Source organism: Saccopteryx bilineata, chromosome 2 (genome assembly GCF_036850765.1).
Source record: "Saccopteryx bilineata isolate mSacBil1 chromosome 2, mSacBil1_pri_phased_curated, whole genome shotgun sequence".
Lineage (NCBI taxonomy): Eukaryota > Metazoa > Chordata > Mammalia > Chiroptera > Emballonuridae > Saccopteryx > Saccopteryx bilineata.
The window spans coordinates 363,220,465-363,238,903 of record NC_089491.1 but is presented as its reverse complement, the minus strand read 5'-3'; the positions used below and the strand labels follow the sequence as shown (position 1 = coordinate 363,238,903).

At 38.6% G+C, this 18,439-nt stretch overlaps 2 protein-coding genes across 2 annotated transcripts in view; one reads left to right on the top strand and one right to left on the bottom strand.

Annotated features, from left to right (window-relative positions):
• Nucleotides 1–819: 819 nt before the first annotated feature.
• Nucleotides 820–8,123, top strand: CRYBA1 (crystallin beta A1). The gene is made up of 6 exons (XM_066255360.1): nucleotides 820–898; nucleotides 2,557–2,621; nucleotides 3,576–3,694; nucleotides 4,916–5,057; nucleotides 6,598–6,740; nucleotides 7,746–8,123. Exons 1-6 carry the CDS (start codon nucleotides 868–870, stop codon nucleotides 7,891–7,893), a joined length of 648 nt encoding a protein of 215 aa, XP_066111457.1. The 5' UTR covers nucleotides 820–867; the 3' UTR covers nucleotides 7,894–8,123.
• A 491-nt stretch (nucleotides 8,124–8,614) lies between these two features.
• NUFIP2 (nuclear FMR1 interacting protein 2) overlaps nucleotides 8,615–18,439 on the bottom strand; it is a 32,988-nt gene continuing 23,163 nt past the window's right edge. The window contains exon 4 of the mRNA XM_066263157.1: nucleotides 8,615–17,230. Within this exon, the coding sequence (XP_066119254.1) occupies nucleotides 17,178–17,230 (53 nt within the window). The 3' untranslated portion in view covers nucleotides 8,615–17,177. The remainder of the gene's footprint in view (nucleotides 17,231–18,439) is intronic.

Here is an 18,439-nt window from a genome sequence, read left to right as displayed (position 1 = left end):
TGCTGTGAACTTCCAGAGAGAAATCTTTGTACCCACTAGGGTACTATCAGGACAGTACATTGGGCCTGTGAGACTGCCAGGGGCCTAAAGCAGTATATTAAAAAACTAAAAAGGCTTATTGGCTCTTGGAGCGTCCTCCTGGAGCACAGATGTTGCCAGCTGGATTTCCTGGCCAGGGCACATACAGGAGCAGTTCGATGTTCCTGTCTCCTCTCTCTTTTCCTGTTTCTCTCTCTCAAAACAACAACAACAACAAAAACAAAAAAAAAATTGTTGGCTCTAAAGTTTTTTTTAATTGCAAAATTAAAATGAATAAATATTTAATAAAGTAGCTACAGAAAGAGTCATGTCTACTAGTCAACTGTAATTGAATTTAACTCTTACATATTTAACTCTCACAAAGATTCCCAGGAACAGAGTGAACTGTTTTAAAATAAAGCTCAGAAATGTAATAACCCTTTACATATTTTAACAACAAAAACTACAACTGTATTTCCTATATAGGAAGTGATGTGTTTGATATGACATGGGGTCTTAGGAAAAGCCTGCGGTGGCGTGAGCTATCTGCAGAAGGACAGGGGACAAGCACTCACTCAGGGAGCTGTCCTCACCTCCCAGCTGCTCTGAGATCAAGACCACAGCAGCCAAGGCCTGCAGCTGCCAGCCTCACCCACAGCAGCAGGGCCTCTCTGGATTTGTTTCCCTAGTTTAAACAAAGGCCTGAGGGATGCCCCCCAGCAGGCTGAGCCGCCAAAGCTCTGGGGATCAGGGAGAACAAAAGCAGAGGGAAAGAAGAGTGCTGACAGGGCCAGAGATGATCAGCCTGCAGGGCTATAAAGAGCCGGGCTACAGAGAAAGTGGCACCAGATGGAGACCCAGACTATGCAGAGGGAGCTGGGTAAGTAAGGTCCTGAGAGATGCTCTGGCCCTTTCTTTCTTTCTCCTGCAGAGATATGCCCAGGAGGGAACCTAATTTTCATGCCTTGTGGTCAGTCTCCTAGGATGGCTGGAGAAGAGTGGGGAACTCTGCAGGGAAGCAACCTTCTCTTGCCACCCCAGGAGGAGGCATTAATAATGGCAATAACTACTACCCTAGCCATCAAGGCTGGGAGAGGCATTGGGGCTCCAATAAATGACAGGCTCCTGGGGCATAGAAAGAAGTTATGGGGGGCAGGAGCTGGGAAATGCTTTTAGAGGTTCAGAATGGAAAGCTATATATCACAGAATTTATATGTATCAGTCCCTGGGCCCAATACCAGCCAGAGGGAAGGGCACGAATGAATGAATGGCTGTTTTGAGCAACCTGATGCACACTTGCCTCTTTTCTTTCCTCCCTCCCTCCTCTTTCTCTCCCTTCCTCCCTGTCACTTCTTTATTCTTCCTACCATCTTTTCTGTCTACCTACTCTCTATAAGCTTCAGTACCCTCATCTGTAAAATGGGAATAATGATAGTACTTACCTCAGAGGATCATTGTAGAGACTAAGTGTATAGATACACATAGAGTATTTAGGACAGAGAGCGAGCTATTGTTAAGTGTTAGCTATTATTATCCTCTTTTATTCCATACTTTCCTTCAGTCTTTTTGTTTTTGTATTTTTCTGAAGTGAGAAGCAGGGAGGCAGAGAGACAGACTCCTGCATGTACCTGACTAGGATCCACCCGGCAAGCCCACTGGGGTGATGTTTGCCCATCTGGGGCATTGCTCTGTTGCAACCAGGGCCATTCTAGCACCTGAGGCAGAGGCCATGGAGCCATCCTCAGCACCCGGGCCAACTTTGCTCCAATGGAGCCTTGGCTGCAGGAGAGGAAGAGAGAGCTAGAAAGGAGAGTGGGAAAGGTGGAGAAGCAAATAGATGCTTCTCCTGTGTGCCCTGGTCGGGAATCAAATCTGGAACTTCCACATGCCGGGCCGACGCTCTATCACTGAGCCAACTGGCCAGGACCCCTTCAGTCTTTTTTAACAGCACCCGTCCCCACCCCAACCCCCAACCTCCTAGTGAACTCAGCTTGGTGCTACAACAATCACTCAGGAGACCCAGGCCCTGCCATTGAGATGTTCACCAGGGCATATTCAGTGGGAACACAGGCCAGTATTGTGATGAGTGGTAGAAATTGGGAAAGAAAGCAAGTTGCTGCAGGTTGGGGAAAGCATGCACAAGCAGTAAGTTTGAGGGCTGTGAAGAGGTAGGTGACAACAGACTACATACTGGTAATATTAGTTTATATTGGGATATGGGAGACTGAGGCAATGCTGCCACCTGTAGGGGGTACCTGGAAGCAGGCAAGTGAACGAGAGCAACATTTATCAAGAGGTCATGATGCCTGTGCAATGCTATACCTGCATTATTGCTTCTAATCCCTAACAATAACTCTGAACTCTGCACATAGAAGCTTTACTGATGGAAGACAACAGAGACTCAGCTAGTGAGAGACTGCCAGAATATCAACCAAAGTCTGCCTACTGGACTTCAAGCCTCCTTTACTTTCCCCTGTGCTCCATCACCTCATCTCCCATTCCAGAGGCCATGTCATTGGTGTGTGTTCTGTCTTCCAGAAACCCTTCCAAACACCAAGATGGCTCAAACTAACCCCATGCCAGGGTCCGTGGGGCCATGGAAGGTAAGCCCACCCCCATCACATGGAAAATTGAGGAAGCTAACAGGGAAGGGTGTGAGATGGGCCACAGGCTATGCTTTTCTATGGGACAGTGACTGACCAATAAAATATCAGTTCGTAGGGAAAGAATCCAACCAAGGTCCAGATGCTCTCTCAGGAAGTACCTCTGAGGATGTTCCATTTGGACAGTGGATGAGCCTGGAAGCCCATGATGGATGAGAGATGATACCTAGTTTTCTAGTTCAGCTCTCCCTGGCACTGCTAAAATCATCTTAAATTTGAGCAGCCCAGAGTGGAGTATGCCATGGATAAACTGAAAGCCCAGAAATGAAGAGAGATTTGCCACCAGATCCAAAATAAGTGATAGGACCCAGCTCTTCTGACTCTCATCCTAAACTTGGTTGAAACTATTACCTGAAGGGCTGATCTTCAGGCTTTTTGCTGTCTTCTTCAACATCTCTACCCTCTTCATTGGATCAACTCTGAGGCCAGTTCACAGCTTTGGGAGCTGTCCTCTAGCCAGGTTCAAAAATTAGTGTTCAAGGCATGGAAGAGGTTTCTATAGCAGGTGTGGCTGGAGAAGCTAAGTAATAATCCATAGGAAGCCCCTGGGATTCCTGGAATTCTGGCCCCTGGACCACACTTATGCAGGAAGCATGGTGAATAAGAGTCTTTGGTCTGTCCACTGAGCCAGCTATCATTCCTAGCAGACCATTCCTATTATAAACCAACCCCCTACACCTTATCCTTAGTCTGGGCATGTGAACACCACAAATTAGTAGGATTAATTTAAACCCCTTCCCCCTATCTATACTGGAAGATTTTATCAGGCAACCTGGGCTATAGCTAGTGATGGAAAACGCAAGGTCAGACACAAGCTAAGCTGTTGACCAAGGGCCTCTGTTCTTCCTGATGTACCACATTCTAATTCTATTTTTCCATTTGATCTCCTTTCAGATAACCATCTATGACCAGGAGAATTTCCAGGGGAAGAGGATGGAGTTCACCAGCTCCTGTCCAAATGTCTCTGAGCGCAGTTTTGATAATGTCCGATCTCTCAAGGTGGAATGTGGCGCGTGAGTATGGACCTCAGCAGAACTTAAGGTCCCTTATTTCCAGTCCCCTCAGACATAGAATCATAAAGGTGGGGATTGGGGAGGAAAGATGTTACACTAGACTCTAATCATTTTGGTAGAGAGGCCTCCATACTGATATAATCTCAAAAGAAATCACTACACGTGTAATTTAGTAACTCAAAGCTAGAAGGTCCATGAGCTTCTTAGTGGCTTGGTACTAGATTTGGGGGTTATTAAAGAAATACATATCATGGGTTGGGGCAGTGACAGTAATCAGATCTGTGCTTCTGGAACTAATAGGCTGCTACCTAGGATTCCTTTTTAGAACAGCCACAAGACCCTTGAGTTTTTCTTGACGGCAGAAAATCAAGAGAAAACAGTCAAGCTGCAACCTCTTTACAACTAACTCTCCTCCTGCATGTTCCCAGAGCAGACATCACTAGTTAATTTCTCTTTGTAAAAATGAACTCAACCACAGGACTTGAGAGTCATGTTGGTTCATATTTAGTCTTCCAGGAGTTTCTTGTTGATGGTTGATCTTGGTGAGGAAGACCTCTTGTTTTATCTGACTCTTGACAGGGTAGTTAAGACCTTTATCATCAGCCTGAAAACGCCTCTCCTTTGGCCTACAGTTGCTCATCACCAAAACTGAGCTCTTAACACTCTTAAAAGAAGTAATAATTTGTGATGTCAGTAACTGAGGCCTGGTTGTGAAAAATTGATCTGAGGGGTTTTATAAATAAGGTGGAAGTATGCAACAGCAAGAGAAAATACCCACAAAGTGACAAGGAAACAAGAGATTGGTAATCCATCAGTTTCCTATTCAACCCTTTGCTTCCTTAGGAAGAAGCCAATAGGTTTGGCTGAGCCAAAGCAATAGCCAGTCACTTTATCTTGAATTTGGAGCTCCAAGTAGAGAATAAGATAACATGGAGAGAAAGAAAATATAACTTTAGACTGACTCTGCTAATACACATTAATCAGGCCAGTGAAGTCAACCCTTTAAGTGGATAATCCCAAAATTGGTATCACATTTATAAACTTGCTTAGTGCAGCTCCAGCTCATTTCCCACCTCATGGGATAAATGTATTACTTTGTATGGCCCTATTGGAATTGGCTTGATATTTTACTCCACTATTAACATAGAAACAAAAGATGGCCCTGAGGCCATGTAGACTCTGAACACCACCCAAACAAATGCCACTAATTGTCTTTGGCAGCTGGATTGGTTATGAGCATACCAGTTTCTGTGGGCAACAGTTTATCCTGGAAAGAGGAGAATACCCTCGCTGGGATGCTTGGAGCGGGAGTAATGCCTACCACATTGAGCGCCTCATGTCTTTCCGCCCCATCTGTTCGGCTGTGAGTCTCTGAAATTTTCACTTCTGTGTATGTGGGGAATGGGGCAAAAGAGGGGTGCTTTTGTTTACTTCTCATCACTTATGCTGAAATGTGGCAGGAAAAGTAAAAAAAAAAAAAAGAGAGAGAGAAGAAAAACACTGGTCACTCTGTCCTATGTTTGCCATTTGATTTTCCTCTACTAGGTGGTAAATTCATTAAGCTAAAAATAAAGGTCTTCCTATCTATCGGTGCCAGGAAGTGGATACTCAAGAACCCAGATCTTCAAAAGTGCAATGGGATAACTAGTGAGAGCCTTGTAGTAAAAATAAATCCTTGGCCAGTTAAAATTCAATGTGTCACATTTTACCCAGAAACAGGAAAGTACTGAAGTAACCCTTCAATAAATGGGATAACCAGAAATAGGCAAGTTTTCGAGTGTCTCTTTGATTCCCAATAATCTGGTTTCTAATACTACACTTTATTTAATTCTGCATCAGACTAGGAAGCTTCTGAAGTCTTTGGAGAGTTCAAGCAGACGCCAGGGTGATTTTCAAGGGTTTGTTGAAAATGATCGCTATATTGGGAGAACGAGGCTGGCTACAACCTTTTCAAATATTCGTCCATATCATATGATTTTCTCATTTTAGTTAATGATCTAACCTTAGTTTAAAATCTTACCAAAATTCATAGTAAAGAAGGTAACCTAAACAGTTATAGATCTAAAATGTATTATCTGTGTTTGTGTCTCACTTTGTCTGCTTTTTTCCTAAGTGTATATTCTCATGAATTCTGAAAAGTATATATCCATGTAACCAATACCCTACTCAGATATAGAATAATTCTATCACCCCATTAAGTTCCCTGGCATCCCTTTCCATCAATGCTCCTCCCCAGGTTCTATCACCAGAGCTGGTTTTGACTTTTTGTACTTCATAGGTTAGTCTCTGCCTTCTTGCTTGTGTAGTACTCACATCCTCTACTCAAGGTTGTCTAACACCATCCACACACAAACACACGAGCTTACTTTCCCTATTAATTTGTGCAATCTTTTCTCACATTAGTAAATATTAGTCCCGCCTGACCCATGGTGGCGCAGTGGATAAAGCATCGACCTGGAATGCTGAGGTTGCTGGTTCAAAACCCTGGGCTTGCCTGGTCAAGGCACATATGGGAGTTGAAGCTTCCTGCTCCTCCCCTCCTTCTCTCTCTCTCTCTCTCTCCCTCCTCTAAAAAAATGAATAAATAAAAACAATTTAAAAAAATATTAGTCCCTTGGTTGGCTGTGTGTTGCAAGTATTATTTCCTTCGGTTATATTTTCATTAGTTGCTCATTGTTCCAAAATATTATAGCAGTTACTTGTACATTTTAAATGTATGGTACTAGATTGGATTAAGCAAAATTATGAGTAAATTTTTCTTATAAAATCGCAATATTGCCTGAAATATTTTTACATCAATGATCACACATTTCCTTCTGTAAACCAAAAGTGTTTTGATTTACAAAATTAAGATAGCCATAACACAAGTAAATTTAAAATTTTTTTAAATTTCTGGGTTACAGAATCATAAGGAATCCAAGATTACCATCTTTGAGAAAGAAAACTTTATTGGACGCCAATGGGAGATCTGTGATGACTACCCCTCCTTGCAAGCCATGGGTTGGTTCAACAACGAAGTTGGTTCCATGAAGATACAATGTGGAGCGTAAGTGCAAAAACAGGGTTGGAGTACAGTTCAAAGTAACTCTTGCAGGTGTAAACCTTGTGAATAGTAATATATCAATGGTCTTATCACATTTTATATAACGACACCATATTGGTATGGTTGTCACAGCCTAGTTACTAATTTTTAATCTCAAACTTCTGCTACCAATTTATGGCTCTTGTTTCTCCCCCACATATTCCTCGTCTATGGAATCATTTGTGTTGACCTCTCTTATACTTCCCATGATCAAGGTCAATTTTCTTTTTCTCTTTTTTAAGCAAGAGACAGACAGGAAGGGAGATAAACATCAATTCTTCGTTGAGGCACCTTAGTTGTTCATTGATTGCTTTCTCATACATGCCTTGGAGAGGGGGGGGGACTCCAGCCGAGCCACAGACCCCTTGCTCAAGCCAGTGACCATGGTGTCATGTCTATAATCCCATGCTCTCAAGCCAGCGATCTCAGGTTTTTGAACCTGGGTCCTCAGCATCCTGGGCCAACGCTCTATCCACTGCTCCACTGCCTAATCAGGCAAAGTTTTTTTTCTTAAATGAGAAGCAGGGAGGTCCCAACTGGGATCGAACTGGCAAGCCCTGTATCGGGAAATGCTGTACCCACCGGGAGCCATTTCTCCATTGCTTGCCAAGTGACCTATTTTAGCATTTGAGGTAAGCCATGGAGCCATCCTCAGCACCCGGGGCCAACTTGCTCCAACCCAGTAATGGCTGCAGGAAGAGATAATGAAGGGAAAGGTGGAGAAGCAAATGGTCACTCCTCCTGTGTGCCATGACAGGGAATTGAACCCTGGACACCCACATGCTGGGCCAATACTCTACCACTGAAGGTTAATTTTCAATTTATAGCCACATATGCTCACATAGTGTCTGGCACATTTTCCAAGCCTAAAAGCATTCCATACCAATTGTGTTGAGGAAAGAGTATGCTTTGGGGTATTGACCAGTTCCTGACTGGTTTTTATAGTCCAATGTACTTTTGATTTTCTAGCTGGGTTTGCTATCAGTATCCTGGGTACCGTGGCTATCAGTATATCTTGGAATGTGACCATCATGGAGGAGACTATAAACAATGGAGAGAGTGGGGTTCTCATGCCCAGACTTCCCAGATTCAATCGATTCGCCGTATCCAACAGTAGTGGATTGAAAGCTCCAAGATAATTCCTCAAGCACGAGACCTTGTGCTAAGCAATCTAGAATGAGTTCAATGTTCTGCTCAGACATTGCTTCCAAATGTTAGCTGCTGAAATCCACAATAAATGTCATTTAAAAAAAAGTTGTAGGCTGAACTAACTACCATGTTTTATATAAATCATATTTATGTGGCTATTTATAGAAATGTTTCAATTAAAACCCCATTTTCCCCTTTTGTGTCCTTGCAAATCACTTACCAGGCCAAGCACAATCATTCCCCATCTCATACAACATAAAAGCACATAACCCAAATGTATCAAGTCTATGCAAGACAGACACACTTTTGTTAAATGTTTCTCCATCTTTTCTCCTCTTCCCCTATTCATAATATTGATGTCAGCATTTTTTTTAACTTGGTGACAAATCAATGCAAAATAAACCTCTCAAATGCACATTGCCATAGATTTCTACTTAAAAGTTATGAATAAATCCAGAATTTTGGCCACTTATTCTGGTTGCTTAATTGCTTAGCTCAATTTTGGTTCATTTTAATTGGGAAGAATGTAAACACAAAAAGGCAGAATTGCTGCTCTCACAGCTGACTTAAATAAAAAAAAAAGACAAATTTGTACATTTCACCCTTTTGGAAATAATATGAACGTCACAATATTAATTTAGTTTTCAGTGATTTTTTTTAAAGCACAAAAAGATAACACAAACACCTCATAAACTTTAAAATTTTTTATTCAACAATGTACACTTATTGTTTCTTAATTGGATCTACAAAGTTCTCAAGTTCTTTTTCTGTTAAAATAAGTAATCCTGGTATGGATGTAGACTGTAATTTGTATTTTTTTAAAACACTGAACATGGAGTAAGACATCAATTAAGGAAGATCATCCATAACTGACACTTCCTCAGAATCCATATCAGAAAGAGCTATGGCAAATACCTAAGCATTTAGCAAAAGGGTCAATTTCTGGCCACTATCCTTTTACCTAGAAAAGGCCTATCTTTGACTGGGCAAAACCCTGAAAAAGAAAGTCTTTTTGTTTTAATTGGGAGAGGGAAGGAAAAACACCTTCTAATATAATTGTAGTCACTAATTATCCTTTCCCCCAGACTAAAAGGTAACTCAGCTCCTAAATGCTGACGCACACAAGACAAATCATTTCGCTCCTTCAGATTACATTCTAAGACTGAACATAAATGAACTACTGACAGATGCTGAGAAGCCAAATCCATCTTACGCTGCTACACTCCTCCATTTATGCCTTTTAAGGCCATGTATTACTGGCCACTTTTTGAATTTTGACTAGTAGATTTAGTTTTTGTCACTTTCAGTTAAGATACAGAAGGAAGGGTTTTGTTGTGTTCCCAAAGTCAACATACATCAAGAGCACACTTGATGACAGAGAAGTAACACTCTTCTATACGCAGGAAAATATATAAAACAAGGATTTCTTTTATATCTAGAAGCATGGGGAAAATGCCATTAGTATTATGTTCTACTTAAACTTGTTAGCCTCTTCTACAAAGGTCCTGAAGAGATTACAAAACAATCTTTTAAAAGATGATTGAGAAAACCTGGCCGGTACATCTACATAATCTTTTAAGTACACATACACGTGAAGTAAAGCTATTTAGTACATGCAGACTGAAGCAATTTAACCAAATTTGCCCAAATTCTAAACTTGTTCTAATCAGCCTGGGCAGTATGTAAAAGATACATTATCTTTAAAACAATCTGTGCTTAAGATATTTAAGCAAGATAATTCTAATTTCAAGTCATTCATTCATTCACTCATTAAACCAAATTATCACTAAAGTAATAAAGGTAAAAAGGTTACCCTACCTTTAAACCAGGTTTAAGTCATAAAAATTGTCACAGAACTCCATGTGGCAAAGGTCCTTCCTTCCAGTTTGAATTACTTCCCATTTTTACCTGATCAAATATACCAAAAATTCCACTGAGGAAGCAAGAGCATCCAATAGTTTGTAAAACTGATAAAAATGTCTTTTCAAGAAAAGCCCTTTAGTAGACACAATTCATGCTCTCATTTAAAGTAAAATTTACTAATAGGTGCCAGTTTTCCTCTCTTCTGCTTCCACTGATGAGCTAGCCCAGTACTATAATGTTGAGCAATGTTTCTATAGATGGTGAAGCTAAGAACAGCAAAGTGATAAGGACAGGTCACTTTTGGTAATGACACACAAATTAACTTTCAAAACATGTGCATAGCTTTATTCATCTACTTAGATCTAACCTTTTCATGGAGCTTCGGCAAAATTCGAGTGTGCAAAATGCATTTCTAAAACGTAATGCAAGCAAAGCTTTTCACATTTACACTGGCAGGAAATACAGAGAAACTAACAAGTCACATCAGGGAGAGGGTTTTTTTGTTTTGTTTCGTTTTGTTTTAATGACAAGAATTGCACAGTTCATTATTTTGAGACAATTGTAGCAGACATAAATATTTAAAATTTTCTAAGCAAGGTGCTTTAACAATAAAAAATTTTTAAGTTGGAAAGAGCCAATAACTTGGATCATAGCTCACACAGAATTCCAAATTAAAGAGGACTGTATTCTCCCTAAATTTTGCAAACAATGCTTTTTATAACACTTTTAAAAAAATTAACACTAAAGGAAACAGTAAGCTGAAACTATTTTCAAAGCACATAAGAAATGGTGTCATCACATTACTTGAAGAAGGTGCCAAGGGGAGAGGAAAAGGTAGTGAGGAGTCCTTTTACTATTTCCCACTACAGAACAGCCACTAACAGAGTAAGAACAAAAAAGAGAAACAAAAAAAGTAAATTAAATCACTTCCCCAGTTTTTAAAATAGTTCCAGTTTGTGACAAGCTCTATAACTAAACAGAGAGCACCAGTTGGGTGATAGAATGAGCATTTCATACTGCATGAAAATTAGTGAGGTGGTAAGAACCATCAATCATCTCAGGCATCACTACATGGCCTTTCCAATTTTTTTTTTTTTAATTTTTAAAATTTTTTTTAAATATACATGCAAGGCACATTGATATAAAAATAGATCTCTGGCCAAGAAATATATTAAATAAGCAAATTAAAATTTTGGCTTTGCAATATTGGCAACATCAAAATATAACCGATAGCTTTGGACCACATATCTTTCTCATATTCCTCCACCCCATTTGGTGTTTTTCCCCTCCTATTGTGGGTTCAATCTCCTTCAAGTTTGGGTATGTGCTTGAGAAATGACTTTCTCTTGTCAAGTAGTAGTATTCCTACTATAGTTGTTTATCTTTGCTAAGTAAAAATAGAAGCAGAATAGCTGGACTTCTGGTTGAATTGATTAAACTAAATCTGATTACCTCGGGTCAGCATCATTTCTCTTCTGTACACAAACAAAAAAATAAGTCCTCTGCTTATATAGTAGACAATTGCTTTCTTTCTGAAAGACAGATCAGCAACAAATCAATGACACTACTCCCTTTAAGCCATTCTTCCCAACTCCTCTTTTTGAGGCAGAGAGGAAATAATAGAAACAAAATTAGATTTAAAAGATTTTCAGTAGTAGAAGACATTTTAAGGCCAAAAAGTGTAATACTAACAATTTTTATTTTCCTAAGTTATTGTCCTTCATAGGCCTATACCATAAAGTTATTTGTACTGATTCCCTCCCAAAGAGAATTTTTAAATGCATTCACTTTTGTTAGTGGCTGTGCTACAGGAAAGGTATCAAAGCAACCTATAAAGGTATGGTATATTGTAATGTAAAAAGTGCATCACATTCTTGATTTTCAGTTTCTCATAGCAGCAGCAGGATTAATCCAAGACAGAAAAACAGCTGTATTTTCATTCTAAAAATGCAACATACCTAATGAAATGTACTGAAGACATGAAAGAATCCCCCTCTCTAGAGGATAAATGAAAAAACAGACTAATAATAGACACGGGCAAACTAGAGGCATTCATCCATATTTACATATTAAAACCATTTTTGTTAACACCAAATCTTTACATCTAGCAAAAGAAATATTTTAAGAATAAAGCAGCCATTACTAAAGCAGTATCCATTTTTGAAGCACCTGAAGAAAAACAGGTATATGGAAAGCTATATAATTACCTCAAGTTAGTTTGTTGGTCTGTAGAGCAAAACTCTGATATGTAACAAAAAGGATGCTGCACAGGAAGAAAAATGTTTGTAGCTATTTTAATAAGGATATAGAGAAAAGAGATACTGCAGTATTATAAAATGACTTTAGAATGCTGAACATAAAATTGTATGGACAAATAGTCTGAATTGCAATGCCATCACATGTGAGGATGGCTGTTCCATTGGTTTCTAGCCCATAACTGCTGTTTGACACTCCCAGTAATGCAAAATCAACATACCACTCATGTTTCACTGGGTGTTTTTTATTATGCACACAATTTAAAACACTATTCATAAGACCCTTGAGTAGCAAAACTATGAAATTTAGTTTAAAACTCATTGAAGCAGTGTTTTTGAATAGAGCCAATGATTCAGCATTTTAAAAACCAACCCAGGGTGATGGTCCTGGTTCTCACATCTGAACAGACTAAAGTATATTTAAAAACAAACATTTTATGATACTCCAAGCAGAAGCCCATCTTTCTCACCTCTGGTGCTCTGTTAATTACATTAACAAAATAACATCAATGTTAAGAATTAATGTGTCTCTGCAATCTTAGAGCAGCTATTATACTTCTAGTGTTGTCTTCTGCCTCTCCCCTTTAAACAAATACAAAAACTTTGGTAAGATGAGCAAATCTTACCCTTTCTTTTAAAATTTAGAACTACCCAGGATTTATCAAAAGATACTGCCTGATCAGAATCTACCTCAACTGGTACAGGATCAACAGACTTATCATAAAACCTATTGTCCAAAATACATATTTGTCCCATTATTGTGTCTGTTTTGCAGTTAGCATAGGTATACAAGAGGGGTCTTGTGTTACTTGAGAATTCGGTCCAGTGGCATAACTATACTCATATCCTTGAAAATGAAACTTCTATTTCTCTAAAGAAGACAGACCTTCAAGAGTGACTCCTTATTTAGTGGAATTTAAAATCAAGTGCAGTCCTCTTACAGATTTCTTTGCTTGTGGCCATTTGATACATGACATACAACTTGACACTAAATGGCTTTTTCACGTTTAAAAAAGTTTACAGTAAAAGATAAACCATTAGATGCCTCCAACTGGGTTAGCAACAAACAATTGACTAAGTATTAAATCACCACTGATATGTACATTTTGTGAATAAATACATTTTGTATTGTGGACAACACTCATAATTGAGGTTTGTCATATTTTCCCTAGAAACTGGTATTTGAAAAAACAATGCAGCACTTTTTTTCCTTTATAAAGTTTTTGCAGATTCTGAGTGATGACTAGGTAAGTAGATGACTAAGAACAAAATTCTAAAGTGAAGAGAACCTTTTCAGCCATTTATTTCAAGAAAAAACTAACTGGCATTAATAAATTCCTAGTTATTTTCTATCGCCTCCTAGGACGTAGAGGAGGAAGGGCTAACCACAGATGCTGAAAATACACTTTTCATGAAAGTTCACTACTAGGAGGTCAGAGGAAAGGCTATGCAATTAACTTCAGCAAAGGGGGGGGGGGTGAGTAAAGAGAAAGATAAAAAACACCCTGTCTTTTGTGGGGAAGGGGAATTACTCAAGACATCTACAAGAGAGTGGTATATGACACAGAAGCCTTCAATCAAGACAGATTTTAAAGGAAATCTTCACCCATAACTAGTATCTTCATAGCTATTAAAAAAATAGGTCATGATTTCATTCTTAGTGCCATTTATCAAATACTACCCTTTTAAGGATTAAAACCACCTGACTTTATTCTGTGTAATGAAAACAAATGGCACAAAATAAATACAAGTTCATTCTCTGAATACTAATGTCTTATACACATTTACTTACTAATTAATATTTCCCTTTCCCTCACACAAAACACACAACACATACGCGCGCGCGCACACACACACTTTTTCAGTCTTTATAATGCAGGGATGTTAAAAATCCCCTCTAGACTGTATTTGGTTTATGCTACAGTACTAATACTCTGAGTTGAAGGAAACTTCTTTACATCAAACAAGAACACAGTCAAGTTATTTAAGTATGCTAAATTAATCACAGCTGAAGTTTGTTTAGAAGCTTACACAAAAATAATGAGAAAACAGATCAACTCTTAAGATTTTTTTTTAATAAGTGCTCTGTAAGGAATTGTGTGAGGACCTAAGGAGAAAGATTGCGACAAGGAGAGAATTATGCATTACCAAACAGCACAAAGGATATTTGTCCCAAAGTCCTGCTTGTATCTAGGCAATTAAGTCCATTAACCTAATGCCCGAAAAATACTGACAGTTAATATAATGGGGCACTAGGGTTTCCAGAAGGTTAAGAGACATTTCTAACTATATACCTCTAACCATATAATCAAGAAAATTTCAGTGGAGAAATCAAAGTGAAATGTTGCATTGTCTCATTTAGAAGTGAGACTCTCAACCTTTGGACAAACAGAGAAGGGATACATTCTCTTTTTGGCTTCTCTAAACATGAAGGCCTAAGGGATATGGAACTGAAGTAAGAATGTTTAGTAGAGATATTTTGTAAGTGTTGTTTCTAAATTTAAAAGCCCAGTTCAGATGGGGGCTGGGTTTCTTTTTTCTTTTAAAATGTATATTCATTCAACCTCTGTATGTCACAAACCCAGAAAGTTTCTCGGGAGTTGTGAGACAGAAGAGCTTTAAAATCAGACAAGCAAAATGGACATTTAAAAAAAGGAAGGGGGCACAAGAATGGGGGTGGAATCTGGCCCTAAGGCGACAAGTGGTTACACAAGGCAATTGAACACAGAGCAGAACTTTAAAACCTATAAAACAAACTGGAGGCTTTTTTTCCTTTAATCAACCTTTTATCTTTTTTTGAAACCTTTTTGAAATTTTTTATTAAAACAACAACAACAAAACACAAAAACACAGACTTCTTTAACTTCAGTATGTGGTATGTTGCATTTGTTGCATTTTCCAGTTTGTTCAATGCTTTAAAGCCCAAGGATGCCTCTGCTTTCAATTGTACATGGGCCTGAAGCATCCTAGCTTTTGGCAAGCAGGCAGGAAACTCAACAAAAATCAAAATAGGAACAAGGCAGACTAAATGCAGGGCACAACTGTAAACATATTATACATTTGAAAATTATAACATCAGTAAAAGTGATACAGTTTACAGGTGATTTGAAACTATCTGGAACTGGCCTACCACAAGTTTCTGAACCTGGACTGATACAATAAGTTATTTTATATATATATATATGTGTGTATATATATATATATACACACACACATATATATACACACACACACACATACATATATGCATGTATATATATATATACACACACATACATATATATATAAATATATATACATATATATGTATACACACACACACACACAATGCATAAAAAGTTTTGTTTACATCAAGTGGAATTGGCAATCCATGCTTATACTTTTAAAATCTAAGCAGGGCAGAAATCCAGACTATAAAGATATTTATTCTGTATTGAGTCCAATAGCTTCTTTTAACAAACTACTTGTTAAAAGCCTCAAATAGTCAACAAAACAAGAAAACTCATCCATACTACAGTCACTCAAAACTGGACATTTCTTAACTAAAGGGGCTGAGCAAAAGTAGTTATATTCTCCCCAAATACCCCAGGGGATTCAGTCTACTTTTATTAGAAGACTGCACCTCTCTACAGAAATGCCCTGCTATTTTAACCTGTACTTGACATACTTGGAGATACTAATTTCTGTGTGTGTAATGTGATGCTATGTCAGGCCAGAGAACTTGTTGCCACTAAATCACCCAATCTTTAATTGGACCCTTTGTTTCTGCACACACACACAAAAACTTATTTTAGCATGCTATATACAAGCTGCAGTGCAACAAGATGGCAATGTGATGATAAGACAGGGCTAAGGCTCCTCTCTGCCCAAAAGAAAAATTGCCAGATTTTCACATTATTTTTCTTAAAAAAAAAAAAAACATTTTGCTCTAGTAATAAAATATATTTATTAAGATATAATTAGAGGCTAATAAGCTCAGAAGTATAGTTTGCCTGAAAACACATCTTCTCTTGGCAGGGTTTATTACCTCCTCACTGGCTAAAAACATAGAGTTTAATAGTTTTCATGGAATTTTTTTCTTCCCCTTTTAGATATTTCTGAGAAATTAAAAGAGAATTTACAAAAAGGTACAGAAGTTACTCTTTAGATGTTTGATGAAAAACAAGGAAAACAGCACATTTAGTGTTAGTGACAGAGAGCAAGTCTGGAGCACCTACAGTTGAAAAGCAGAATATATTTTTGCTCCCACTTATACAATTATATTAAATGATGGACACAGGAGTTTTTTTTATAGTAAATATCTAAAGCCAATTGTTTGTTCTGTAACTTTTAAAAAAATGACACATGGATTCTTCACTTGTTAAAGTCCAATATGTAACCGAAACCAAGTGAACTATGTACCACCAACTATTCCAGAATTGTAAAACTTCAATGCCCTCCCCTATTCCCACCCCGCAAAAAAAAATAAAAGGAAATAAAGAAAATATTTCCCCAACACCCCACAGAGGCTGCTTAACTCCCGGCAAGACATGCAAATCATATTTGCTAAAAAAAATACACCCCTGCAAACTTCAAGGCATTTATCCAGCATTCTCGCAGGGCTCAAAGGATAACCAAAAGATTAAGGGATCAGTGGGGGGAAAATGTTGAATCATCCTGGGTTCCCTGTGATTAGTGTATCACTTTAGTCACAGAACAAGATACAAAGATCTCTTAAATGGATTTGCCTCTCCAGTGGGTCATTTGTTGCCCAAGTTGATGACAGCAGGAACTTTAGAACCACGCTTATTAACAAGTCTGTATTCATTAATCACTTGCATTCACATTTAAAAAACAAAAACTAACATAAGAAAAAAGAAAAAAAACAAAACAACTATTCAGTACCGGAGATTAAATAACCATGTGTAGTCTCTTGAAATAAATTTGATTCTTAAGAAGTCTAATTACTTTCAGTTGCCTTTTTTAAATAACTATATATATATATGTATATATATATATATTTGTATATATTATCCTGTGATTCTACTTATGGTTCCTCTGCTGTGTTGAAGATCTAGGAGCATAAAAGCCTTGTGTCCCTGATGAACGGTGGCTCTCATGCTGCAGAAAGGTCACAAATAGGCAGTCTGGTCCTTCATTGATCTGGACTATCCATGGCTTCATTGTAAGTGATTATCCTTTTGGGATCTGGAAGGAAGGATAAAAAAATAATATGTAAATAAAATAAGATTTGGAATCCTCAAATGCCCCTGTTCCAATAACAAATCCAAAATAATCATTTAAACTTCCCCTCCTCTTAATCTAGTCAAATGAGAGCCTCAACTCCTACATATTATAGTCAAGTTCAATTAACAAAGGCTTTCTCTATGTGTTTTTCCTGATTCAAAGTAGTATATCTGAAAAAACCAGACAGGTCCTGGCCGGTTGGCTCAGTGGTAGAGCATCGACCTGGCGTATAAAAGCCCTGGGTTTGATTCCCGGTCAGGGCACATAGGAGAAGCGACCATCTGCTTCCACTCCCCACCACCTCTCTTCCCCTTCCACAGCATGGCCCCAGATGGGCAGAGCACTGGCCACAGATGAGGGTTGCTGAGTGGATCCTGCCTGGTTGGGGCAAATGCAGGTGTCTATCTCTCCTCCTCCACTTAAATTATATACTTATATATCCTATACTAAAATAAACTCTTGGAAAGACGAAGTCAAATTTTATTTTAACCAGCACAGATTGTCTATAGAAAGAAACTGTTCAATAGTGCCAAAACTTCAAATTAAGTTAGTTTGGCAAAACTACTAGTGAGTCCTAATCATGACTTATTTCTCCCTTGTTCCTAATTTCCCATAGCACCACTAGCCCTCATTCTTAGAAGCAGCAACGGCTTGTGGATCTGCTGGGTTCTAAGTATAAAACTGGGCAAAACTGCCAGTGTTACTCAAATTCCTATTACTTAGCTGTATACTCCCCTCTTCTGAGAGGCAATGATTTTATTACATACCATCTCTACCTATCACAAGAACTTTGAAACCAATAAAACCAGTGGCGGTGGCGCAGTGGATAGAGCACTGACCTGGGAAGCTGAGGACCCAGGTTTGAAACCCCAAGATTGCCAGCTTGAGCATGGGATCATAGGCCTGATCATATGGTCACTGGCTTGATCAAGGGGTCATTGGCTCAGCTTAAGGTCTCCAGTCAAGGTATGTATGAGAAGCAATCAATGAACAACTGAAGTGACGCAACTATGAGTCGACGCTTCTCATCTGTCTCCCTTCCCATCTCTCTCTCTCTCAGAAAAAAACCAAAACTCAAGCTCACCTCAGCTTAAGAGTCAATATAATTTAGTCCAGAAATAATATAATATTCTGTCTAGGACTTCCAAGGGCCATCACTATCAACCTGCC

Excerpts from the sequence above, each read along its gene's own strand:
- CRYBA1 (XM_066255360.1), top strand. The coding sequence starts at position 868 with ATGGAGACCCAGACTATGCAGAGGGAGCTGG. Across the intron at positions 5,058-6,597 it reads TCCGCCCCATCTGTTCGGCT|AATCATAAGGAATCCAAGAT; the intron begins GTGAGTCTCTGA and ends TCTGGGTTACAG. Across the intron at positions 6,741-7,745 it reads ATGAAGATACAATGTGGAGC|CTGGGTTTGCTATCAGTATC; the intron begins GTAAGTGCAAAA and ends TTGATTTTCTAG.